Source organism: Oncorhynchus clarkii, chromosome 22 (genome assembly GCF_045791955.1).
Source record: "Oncorhynchus clarkii lewisi isolate Uvic-CL-2024 chromosome 22, UVic_Ocla_1.0, whole genome shotgun sequence".
NCBI lineage: Eukaryota > Metazoa > Chordata > Actinopteri > Salmoniformes > Salmonidae > Oncorhynchus > Oncorhynchus clarkii.
In genome coordinates, this window is record NC_092168.1 from 45,438,080 (window position 1) to 45,450,299 (window position 12,220).

Here is a 12,220-nt window from a genome sequence, read left to right on the forward strand (position 1 = left end):
GTATTCTTCCGATGGCATTGAGGAGTACACCACATCAGTGACTGGCTTTATCAATAAATGCATCAAGGACGTTGTCCCGACAGTGACTGTACGTACATACCCCAACCAGAAGCCATGGATTACAGGCAACCTCCGCACTGAGCTAAAGGCTAGAGCTGCCGCTTTCAAGGTGCGGGACTCTAACCCGGAAGCTTATAAGAAATCCCGCTATGCCCTCCGACCAACCATTAAACAGGCAAAGCGTCAATACAGGGCTAAGATTGAATCATACTACACCGGCTTCAAAGCTCGTCGGATGTGGCAGGGCTTCAAAACTATTACACACTACAAAGGGAAGCACAGCCGTGAGCTGCCCAGTGACACGAGCCTACCAGACAAGCTAAATCACATCTATACTCGCTTCGAGGCAGGCAACACTGAAGCATGCATTAGAGCGTCAGCTATTCCGGACGACTGTGTCATCAAGCTCTCCATAGCCAATGTGAGTAAGACATTGAAACAGGTCAACATTCACAACACTGCGGGGCCAGACGGATTACCAGGACATGTGCTCTGGGCATGTGCTGACCAACTGGCAGGTGTCTTCACGGACATTTTCACCATGTCCCTGATTGAGTCTGTAATACCAAAATATTTCAAGCAGATCACCATAGTCCCTGTGCCCAAGAACATGAATGCAATCTGTCTAAATGACTACAGACCCGTAGCACTCACGTCCGTAGCCATGAAATGCTTTGAAAGATTGGTAATGGCTCACATCAACACCCTTTTCCCAGGAACACTAAACCCACTCCAATTTGCACACCGCCCAAACACATCCAGAGATAATGCAATCTCTATTGCACTCCACACTGCCCTTTCCCATCTGAACAAAAGGAACACCTATGTGAGAATGCTGTTCATTGCCTACAGCTCAGCATTCAACACCATAGTATCCTCAAAGCTCATCACTAAGTTAAGGATCCTGGGACTAAACACCTCCCTCTGCAACTGGATCCTGGACTTCCTGTCAGGCCGCCCCCAGGTGGTGAGGGTAGGTAGCAACACATCTGCCCCCTTGATCCTCAACACTGGAGCCCCCCAGGGGTGCGTGCTCAGTCCCTTCCTGTACTCCCTGTTCACCCACGACTGCATAGCCAGGCACGAGTCCAACACCATCATTAAGTTTGCAGACGACACAACAGTGACACCGATGACACAGCCTTTAGGGAGGAGGTCAGAGACCTGGCCGTGTGGTGCCAGGGCAACAACCTCTCCCTCAACGTGGTCAAGATAAAGGAGATGATTGTGGACTACAGGAAAAGGAGGACCTAGCACACCCCGTTCTCATCAACTGTGCTGTGGTATCCACATCACCAACAAACTAACATGGTCCAAGAACACGAAGACAGTTGTGAAGAGGGCACGACAAACCTATTCCCCCTCAGGAGACTGAAAAGATATAGCATGGGTCCTCAGATTCTCAAAATGTTTAACAGCTGCACCATCGAGAGCATTCTGACTGGTTGCATCACTGCCTGGTATTGTAGCTGCTCGGCCTCCGACCGCAAGGCACTACAGAGGGTAGTGAGTACGGCCCAGTATTGCATTGGCCCCCTCCACTTTTACCCTGCTGCTACTCTTTGTTTATTATCTATGCATAGTCACTTTAACTCGACCTACATGTACTACACATGTTATCTCAATTACCTCAACTAACCGGTGACCCCGCACATTGACTCTGTAGCAGTACACCCTGAAAATAGCCTCTCTATTGTTATTTTACTGATGCTCTTTAATTATTATTATTATTTTTAATGATTTATCTTAAACTTAAAACTGCATTGTTGGTTAACGGCTTGTAAGTAAACATTTCACTGTAAGGTCAACACCTGTTCTGCGCTTGTGACAAATCAAATTTTATTTGATCTGAATTGGAGAAAATATCCCTTTTCTCTCATCTATAATGGCCAGTAAGGCTAAAGAACAGGCTAGCTGGGCACAGCAATATCCAATCTGGTAATACATTGAATCATAATTTCATTAATTATTTGTTTATCCAACCGTTTGTTCATTTGTGTGCTCACGTTTGTGTGTGTGTGCGTGCGTGCGTGTGTGCGTGTGTGTGTGTGTGTGTGTGTGTGTGTGTGTGTGTGTGTGCGTGCGTGCGTGCGTGCGTGCGTGTGTGTGTGTGTGTGTGTGTGTGTGTGTGTGTGTGTGTGTGTGCAGAGAGTTCCTGGGGAGGGGAGTGGCTGTCAGTAACTCAGGGATAAATAGAGAGGCAGAGCTCAGAGTTTGTCAGAAAGCTGACCTGACAAGGTCACACACAGAACCAAGCAGGAGCAGGACCTCAGCATTTTTACCAAATGGCAAAAAAGGAAGATGTTCAATACTGTTTTCAAGACAGAAACTCTTCTTGCAGAAAGGCTTTGCTATCAACATCTATCTTCATAACACTGTACATCGTCTTCTCATTGATTTCAGCAGTTACAGTATTTTTGAATCTACTGGTGATCATCTCCATCTCTCACTTCAAGCAGCTCCACACTACAACCAACCTGCTCATCCTCTCTCTGGCTGCATCAGATCTCCTGGTGGGACTGATTGTGATACCAGTACTGACTGTAGCAATAATGGAACCATGCTGGGGTTTTGGGGAATATTTATGTGCGTTTCATGCCTACATCTCCTTTTTATGTACTTCTTTATCTCTGGGTAATTTGGTCTTGATATCTATTGACCGCTATGTTGCTGTGTGTGATCCCTTATTGTACCACTCTAAAATAACAACAACAAGAATGATGTGTTGTATATCCGTTACCTGGTGTTGTTGTATCATATACGATGCTGTTATTATACAAAACTTTGTAAATGTGCAGGTACCAAGTAGGTGTTTGAAAGAATGTTTAATTGTTGAAGGAATAATCTCGGTTAATATAATTTACATTGTAATTACAATGGTTGTCCCGTGCACTGCTATTATTACACTTTACATGAAAATCTTTGTGGTGGCCAGATCACAGGCCAGAAAGGTATTTTCAAATGAGGCTGCCAGTGTGTCTTGTGTTAAAACTGCACAGGCAAATAAGTCTGAGAGAAAAGCAGCAAAAACTCTAGCAATTGTTGTTTTCAACTATTTCATTTGTTGGATTCCATCTCTATTTTCTTTCTTTTTGTATTTTTTAATTGACATGTTCTTATCATATTTCATAATTTTTCTGCCACTTGTTAATTCCTTAATTAATCCAATAATTTATGCTTTCTTTTATCCATGGTTCAAAGTGACAGCTAAACTTTTATTACATTTGAAGATAAGAAGTTCATAGTTCCTATAATCGTATTCCCTAGGTTGGTAAACATAGGTTTGATATAGTTTTGGTCTACAATTGTTGTATTTATTTATTTCATATTTATTTCATATAGCAATACACTGACATTACTTATCTCAGTGTTGTCATCATAGATACAAGTGGTGTTGATACTGAATGATTTGTCTGGATTAGAATGGAATGACTTGGAGAAGGCATAAACTTGTTTTATAAAATACATTGTAGTCATTGTGGATTGTGTACTCCAAATACCTAAGGCTGTGGTTGTCCCTTGTTACTTAATGATAAATAGTATCTAGTGTTCTAATATTACATTCTGAGGACGTCATGACTCACGCTATATGTTGTTTAACATCTCTCTCTAGGGGCTCAATTGAGGCAAGACGTCTTTATCAAGTGTAGTACAGTTGAAATGTACAATGCTGCATGATATCAGATAACGTCCAAGTCTGTCTCAATGGTATAATGGTGTAGCTAAGGGTAAAATGTAAGAACATCCAATTATGGGTAACACTTTATAAATTCAGTAATAAACCATCTGTAAGTTATTTACAGTTTTCTCACCATGTATTAATCATTACTCCACCTTTAATTAAATGTTAATAAACTAGGTATTCTCAAATGTGTAAATACTACTATATGCATTAATGATTCAACACAACAGCGCAGGAGACCGCAGAAGACACTTGAACATCATCATACTGGTTATGAACACAATAACTACTCTCACTACCACTGCTCTCACAACATCACTGCTGCCAGGTCAGGGGTCACTCAAGAACAGCTCTCTCAGATGTTGTGGAGTCTGAATGAATATAGAGAATGGTAACATTTTGCAATAACACTTTCTAAGTAAATAGTTTATTCATCATTCATGTATCATTACTCCCACATTTGTTTTAGTTAGCTGGTTATTCACACATTTATTAACAACTTTTATAGTCTGTAATAATGATACATAAGATCATTCATAAGAGGTTTAATGAGATAACATCCTCTGTGTTGTGTGCTTATCGTTTAATGAACTTATAAACTATTTACTAATCATTAGTATATGCATAAATGATTAAGCACAACAGTACAGGAGACCACAGCAGACACTTCAACATCAACGTACTGGGTATGAACAGTACCACTAATCTCACTACCACGACTATCACTACATCTCTGCTGCCAGGTCAGGGGTCACACCAGAACAGCTCTCTCAGATGCTGTGGCGTCAGAATGAATATAGAGATTGGTAACACTTTGTAATAATGAATGTATAATGTTTATTTTGACTCCACATCATTAATGTCTCATTACTCCCACATTAGTTTTAGAAAGGTAGTTATTCATACATTGATAAACTTTTATAGTATGTAATAATGATTTATATGATCTCTCATCAGATATGTAATAAATGAACACATAAACCATGTACTAATCATTAGTAAAGTTGTATTGCAGTCCCTAATTTAAAGTGAGGACTATTCATACCTTCTTAATACTTTATAAATGTTTTGAACAGTGACCAGTGTAATTTATCACATACAGATGGACATGCTATTGGTTGACATTCCAGCAGTACCTGATGCTCCTTAAGGTCACAAAATGACCTAGAACATATCAATGGTTAAACAATAAGCACACAACACAGAGGATGTTAAAGGAAATATATTGAACATTTTATTCCAAAAACACACTGTCCTAATAGTGTGCTGAAGGAAGTAACGTGTTTGTCTGAAAATTATAACATCCTTGTTTGTTGGCCCTGAGAATCTAAACCAAAGTGTGGGTTGCAGTCACTCATTAGAGAAGTTCATAGACTGCTTACAGGGTAATGGAACCAATATCTAAATACATATTACCTGAACATTACATTTAAAGGGTTACAACCTTTAATACATTTACAAGTGAAGGTGTCATATACAATTCATATACAAAATGTTGGAGTGAAGAGGCCAGTTGAAAAACAGTTTTACTGCAGAGTTTTACACCCACTGGGCCAACACTGGTTGAATCAACGTTGTTGTTGTTTTTTCCAACATATTGTTAAAATTGAATTAATGTCTGTGCCCAGTGGGCAGGGATTGCTTTCAGTATGTGCTGTTGCCATAGGATGGCGATTGGTCAAGGGTGAGTTCAGTGTAGGAAAGGATGAAACAGCGTCTGTACCACCAGTAAGTACAGATAGTAGTATAAATCCCCTCACACAGTCCCCGCAGCCAGACAACTTTCTCATGTCTTCTGGAGGGAAATGCTGTAGGAATGCTGAACCGGTGTCGCTCATTAAGCTGACAGAAACTTTCAACCAGTTCTCCACATTAAGCAGCGAGTCGTAGTCAGAGGACGTGCCTTCTCTGGGCTCTCCTCCTCCCGTTACAGGGTCTGAGACGCCGAAGCCTCCGACCATTAGCTCTGACAAATTGAAAACCCTGATCATTGGCAACTCCATTACCCGTAGTATTATACTTAAAACAAATCATCCAGCGATCATACACTGTTTACCAGGGGGCAGGGCTACCGACGTTTAGGCTAATCTGAAGATGGTGCTGGCTACAGCTAAAACTGGCGAGTGTAGAGAGTATAGGGATATTGTTATCGGCATCAACGATGTTAGGATGAAACAGTCAGAGGTCACCAAGAGCAACATAGCTTCAGCGTGTAAATCAGCTAGAAAGATGTGTCAGCATCGTGTAATTGTCTCTGGCCCCCTCCCAGTTAGGGGGAGTGATGAGCTCTACTGTCACGTCCTGACCTAAGTTCCTTTTTTAGTTCTCTATTTTGATTTGGTCAGGGCGTGAGTTGGGGTGGGCATTCTATGTTTTGTTCTATGTTTTGTATTTCTGTGTTTGGCCTGGTATGGTTCTCAATCAGAGGCAGCTTTCTATCGTTGTCTCTGATTGAGAATCATACTTAGGTAGCCTGTTCCCACCTGTGTTTGTGGGTAGTTGTTTCCTGTTTTGTGTTGTGTCAACTGAACGGACTGTTTCGATTTTCGTTGTTTCACTTTTGTTATTTTGGATTCAGTGTTCAGTTGTAATAATTTTAACATGGACACGTACCACACTGCACTTTGGTTCGATCTTTCATATTGCTGTTCCTCAGATGAAGAAGATCGTAACATCTACTGCAGTCTCATAACTCATCGCTGGTTGAAAACAGTTTTCTGCCCATCCCAAAAGATCGAATTTGTAGATAATTGGCCCTCTTTCTGGGACTCATCCACAAACAGGAACAAGCCTGGCCTGTTGAGGAGTGATGGACTCCATCCTAGCTGGAGGGGTGCTCTCATCTTATCTACGAACATAGACTGGGCTCTAACTCCCCTAGCTCCACAATGAGACAGGGTGATGGGCCAGGCAGCAGGTTGTTACCCAGCCTGCCAGCTTAGTGGAGTCTGCCACTAGCACAGTCAGTGTAGTCAGCTCAGCTATCCCCATTTAGACCTTGTCTGTGCCTCAACCTAGGTTGGGAAAAATTAAACATGGCGGTGTTCGCCTTATCAATCTCACTGGAATAAAGACCTCCTCCATTCCTGCCATTATTGAAAGAGATTGTGATACCTCGCATCTCAAAATAGGGCGACTTAATGTTAGATCCCTCACTTCCAAGTCAGTTATTGTCAATTAACTTATCACTGATCATAATATTGATGTGATTGGCCTGACTGAAACATGGCTTAAGCCTGACGAATTTATTGTGTTAAATGAGGCCTCACCTCCTGGTTACACTATGGAACATATCCCCCGCGCGTCCCGCAAGAGCGGAGGTGTTGCTTACATTTATGATGGTAAATTTCAATTTACAAAAAAAAAAAAACTTTTCGTCTTTTGATCCTCTAGTCATGAACTCTATGCAGCCTACTCAATCACTTTTTATAGCTACTGTTTACATATATAGCGTTCCTCGCTGAGTTCCCTGAATTCCTATCGGACCTTGTAGTCATGGTAGATAATATTCTAATTTTTGGTGACTTTAATGTTCACATGGAAAAATCCCCAGACCAACTCCAAAAGTCATCGGAGTCATCATCGACTCAGTGGGTTTTGTCCAACATGTCTCCGGAACTACTCACTGCCATAGTCATACTCTGGACCTAGTTTTGTCCCGTGGAATAAATGTTGTGGATCTTAATTTAGACAGAAAAGCAGTGCCGAGCACCTATGAATGGCAGGTCTTACCCTTCGTAACGATGTGTAGGCCCTGCTGTGCCATCTATGCCCTCCAGAAACATTATCAGGACCACCATGATGGCAACACAGATGTTCAGGAGTCAGTCGAGCACACCTTCTATGTTGACAATGGTCTCCAAAGTCTACCCATGGGGACCGAAGCAAAGTCCCTGGTGGACAGGCTGCAAAGCTGCCTCTTGGCCGGGAGGTTCAATGGGCCAGTAACATTACCTCTGTGGAACACCTTCGTCCAGAAGGGAGGTCAAAGAGCAGTGAGCTATGGCTCTCCCAGACCACCATCCACGAGAACCAATTCTGGGCCTGAGCTGTTATCCAGACACCCTCGACTGCAAACATCGACCTGTCCAGAGAGAAGAGGAACCAACCTTCAGGGTGATTTACAGAGTTTACAAGCCAACTCCACCTTAGCCTCCAGTGAATGGGGGTCAGATCCTCATAGTGTTACGATAGATGGCAAAACCTTCCACCTTCCTTCAACTGCCCTTGGTACTCCATGGGGCAGCAGTACCAGTCCCCTTCATCATCCTCCTGCCTGACCAGACTCAGTCACTCCCAACGTGCTTCTCATGGGGGGATAAGCGACAGATCTCTGCCCCAAACTATCTATGCTGACAGTGATGTCAGTGGTCGACAGTGCTGGTCTCATAGCCAAATCCTGGCTGATCACTTCTGGGCCAACATCAAACCCTGCCTAAGACTGGTGGCCCATCTGATTCCCTTGTCTGATGTCAAGGATGACCCAGAATAAACCAGGCGAGAGCATTTGTGGAGCAAGAGCATAGTCTTTTCATTTGTCACGGTTGTCATGGTATTGAAACACCTGAAGTCGGTATGCTTTGTTTATTGGTTGTGGGGTGCATTGGCAGAGAAACCTGTTGCTGGAAAATGTTGGAAATCTGATATCCTCCTAGCTGATCATTGTCTGTAGACAACTCTGACCATAGTGTAGGCCTCATGATACAGACAGGGAGAGTGAGCTGGTTCTTAGTGGTCGGCGAACCCTCAACCTTCTGGCCCGTAGCCCTACATGATGTCGTATGCACCACAAAAGCATCCTGAAGTGGCAAAGTCGATATCCACATTTTTAGGGTCGCTACAGTTATTGTTGTTTGTGGTCGTACACATTATTTTGGATAATTGTGATTGAGAAATTGTGAACTGTCCCTAATTACTTGATGTGCTTTTGAGATCATGGATTGATACAACTGAACTAGAAATCACATTTCTCAGTCACATTTTCTTCTGAGAAAACAACACCTCAGAAAAGGAAAACAACATCAAGGGATAATTGGGTCAGATTACAGTGTGGTTGTTCTGATGTCTGACAAATAGTATTTGTCCCCATGATGTAACTGAGACAAAGTCTGCTCTAATGAGTGACTGCAATCCACACTTTGGTTTTGGTAGTCACTGCCAACAATCAAGAATGTTATCATTTTCAGACAAAACACATTACTTCCTTCAGCACACTACTACAAGTGTGATTGCATTGGAATAACATTTTCAATATATTTCCTTTAACATCCGATGTGTTGTGTGCTTATCATTTGCCATTGGTTTGTTCTAGATCAGTTTGAGACCTTAAGTAGAATCAGGTAGTATTGGAATGTCTACCAATGGCATGTCCATATATTTGTGATAAATTAAACTGGTAACTGTTCGAATATTTATAAAGTATTAAGAAAGTGTGAATAGTCTTCACTTTACATTAGGGACTGCAACATGACTTTACTAATGAATGGTAAATGGTTTAAAAGTTTATTTATTAAACATAAATGTGTGAATAACTAGCTTTCTAAAACAAATGTGGGAGTAATGATACATGAATGATGAATAAACTATTTATTAATCCATTATAAATCCTTTATTACAATGTGTTATTATAAAGTGTAATCAACCTCTATATTCATTCGGACTCTACAGCCTCTGAGAGAGCTGCTATTGTGTGACGCCTGGCCTGGCAGCAGTGATGTAGTGAGAGTTGTGGTAGTGTCTGCTGTGGTCTCCTGCGCTGTTGTGCTTAATCATTAACACATATAGTAGTATTTACACATTTGAGAATAACTAGTTTATTAACATTTAATTAAAGGTGGAGTAATGATTAATACATGGTGAGCAAAATGTAAATGACTCACAAATGGTTTATTACTGAATTTATAAAGTGTTACCAATAATTGGATGTTCTTACATTTTACCATCAACTACTTACACAATACAGCATTTATTTAGACTTGGACATTATCTGATATCATGCAGTATTGTACATTTCAACTTTACTACACTTGATGAAGACGTTGTGTCACTATTGGGCCACTAGAGGGAGATGTTAAACAACATATAGAATGACTCATGACGTCCTCAGAATGTACTATCAGAATACTTACTATTTATCATTAAGTATCACGGAACAACCACAGCCTTAGGTATTTGGAGTACACAATCCACAATGACTACAATGTCTTTTATAAAACAAGCTTATGCCTTCTTCTTATGCCTTCTCCAAGTCATTCAAATCCAATCCATCCAAATCATTCTGTATCAACACCACATGTATCTTTGACGAGAACAATGAGATAAGTCATGTCAGTGTATAGTTACGTGAAAAAAGCAATTACAACAATTGTATATTATAACGATGTCAAACCTATGTTTGTGAAACCAGGGAATGAAATTATAGGATCTTCAGAGTTAAAATGGTATTAGCTGTCACTTTGAACCATGGATAAAAGAAAGCATAAATTATTGGATTTATTGAAGAATAGAAGTGGAAGAAAACGGATGAAACGTGAGAATTTGTCAATTGCTGTTTTTCTTGGATTGATTTGCACTTTTGCCACCAAAGTATGTTCATTTCTAGGAGACAGAACGCATCTCCTTCCTGAGCGGTATGATTGCTGCGTGGTCCCATGGTGTTTATACTTGCATACTATTGTTTTTACAGATGAACGTGGTCTACAATTTTTTTTCTGAGGTCTTGGATGATTTCTTTTGATTTTCCCATGATGTCAAGCAAAGAGGCACTGAATTTGAAGGTAGACCTTGAAATACATCCACAGGTACATCTCAGATGATGTCAACTAGCCCATCAGAAGCTTCTAAATCCATGATATCATTTTCTGGAATTGTCCAACCTGTTTAAAGGAACAGTCAACTTAGTGTATGTACATTTATTACCCACTGGAATTGTGATAATGTGAATTATAAATGAAATAATCTGTCAACAAATGTTGAAAAAATTACTTGTGTCATGCACAAAGTAGATGTCCTAAACAACTTGTTAAAACTATAGTTTGTTAACAAGACATTTCTGGGGTGGTTGAAAACCGAGTTTTAATGACTCCAACCTAAATGTATGTAAACTTCCAACTTCAACTGTATATTAAACACAGTATTGTAACCCAAACAAAGAGCGAGGTGTAAAAATTGCACACTAACACGGTAACATGCAAGAGATACAACAGAGCACAGGTCCTCACAAGACCAACAAAAATGGAACAATAATCGACAAGGACAATGTGGAACAGAGGTCACATGTTTACACATACTTATCAGGGGGAATGGGAACCAGGTGTGTGTAATGAGACACGAAAGTCAGGGGCTGGTGGTAATGATCCATTTCAGTGAAGCCTAGAAAGCTGGTGATGTAGATCTCCGGAACTGGTGAACAGAATGAGCAGCAGTACCGGTGGAGAGCCAGACCCGGTCAACAGGAGAGAAAACAGGCGCCTCACTGCTATGGCGGTCGGCCTGCTCCTTGTGCCGACACACGGCTGGAGATGAGTGTATGCAGCGTTCCAGATCTCCTCAGCATGTCAAAACCACTCGTCCACTGCAGGGGCCTCGGTCTGCCTTGGATGCCAAGGTGCCAGGGCCGGCTGATACCCCAACAGGCATCGGAAAGGATTGAGGTTAGTGGACAAGTGACGAAGGGAATTCTGCGCATACTCAGCTCAAGGTAGAAAATCTGAACCACTCCCCTGGCCGGTCTTGAGTAACACCTCAGGAACATGCCCACTTCCTGATTGACCCTTTCCACCTGCCCATTTGCTTGAGGACGGTACCCGGAGGTGAGACTGACCGTGACCCCCAGGCGTTCCATGAACGCCTTCCATACATGTGTGGTGAACTGAGGGCCATGGTCTGACACAATGTCCTCTGGGATCCAGTAGTGCCGGAAGATCGTGAGTAAAAAGAGCCTCTGCGGTTTGCATGGCCGACGGGAGCTCAGGCAGAGGAAGGAGGCGACAAGCTTTGGAAAACCGGTCCACAATGATGAGAATGGTGGTGTTCCCCTTGGAGGGGGGAAGGTCAGTGACAAAGTCCACCAAGAGGTGAGACCAGTTTCATTGTGGAACCGGCAGGGGAAGGCACTTTCCATAAGGGAGGTGTCTGGGTGTCTTACACTGGGCACAGATGGAGCAGGAAGAGACTTAAACCCTGACTTCTCTAGCCAAGGTGGGCCACCAGTACTTCTCAGTTAGGCAGGCGATGGTATGACCTATCCCACAACAACACAGGTACCGTGTGTGCCCAGGCAAGAAGCCGGTCCTGCACAACTGTGGACACGTTGTCGCAGTCCTCCGGGCAATGTGCAGGTGCTGTTTCCATACGCAGGATCTGCCGTATGTCGACGTCCATGTCCCACACCACTGGCATGATCATACGGGATGGAGGGATAATGGGGGTCTCCTCTCCATGCCTCTCCTCTGCGTCATAGACGCAAGGCAGGGCGTC

General features: G+C 42.3%; 1 protein-coding gene across 1 annotated transcript; it reads left to right on the forward strand.

The window, feature by feature from the left end:
* The first annotated feature begins 295 nt into the window (after positions 1-295).
* LOC139380141 (trace amine-associated receptor 6-like) lies at positions 296-7,790 on the forward strand. Its single transcript, XM_071122584.1, has 4 exons — positions 296-481; positions 1,085-1,215; positions 2,402-3,011; positions 7,608-7,790. The coding sequence occupies exons 1-4, from the start codon at positions 296-298 to the stop codon at positions 7,788-7,790; spliced, it is 1,110 nt and encodes a 369-aa protein (XP_070978685.1).
* Positions 7,791-12,220: the final 4,430 nt, after the last annotated feature.

Excerpts from the sequence above, each read along its gene's own strand:
- LOC139380141 (XM_071122584.1), top strand. The coding sequence starts at position 296 with ATGTGGCAGGGCTTCAAAACTATTACACACTACAAAGGGAAGCACAGC. Across the intron at positions 482-1,084 it reads TCAAGCTCTCCATAGCCAAT|GGGTGCGTGCTCAGTCCCTT; the intron begins GTGAGTAAGACA and ends GGAGCCCCCCAG. Across the intron at positions 3,012-7,607 it reads CCAGATCACAGGCCAGAAAG|TCTACCCATGGGGACCGAAG; the intron begins GTATTTTCAAAT and ends TGGTCTCCAAAG.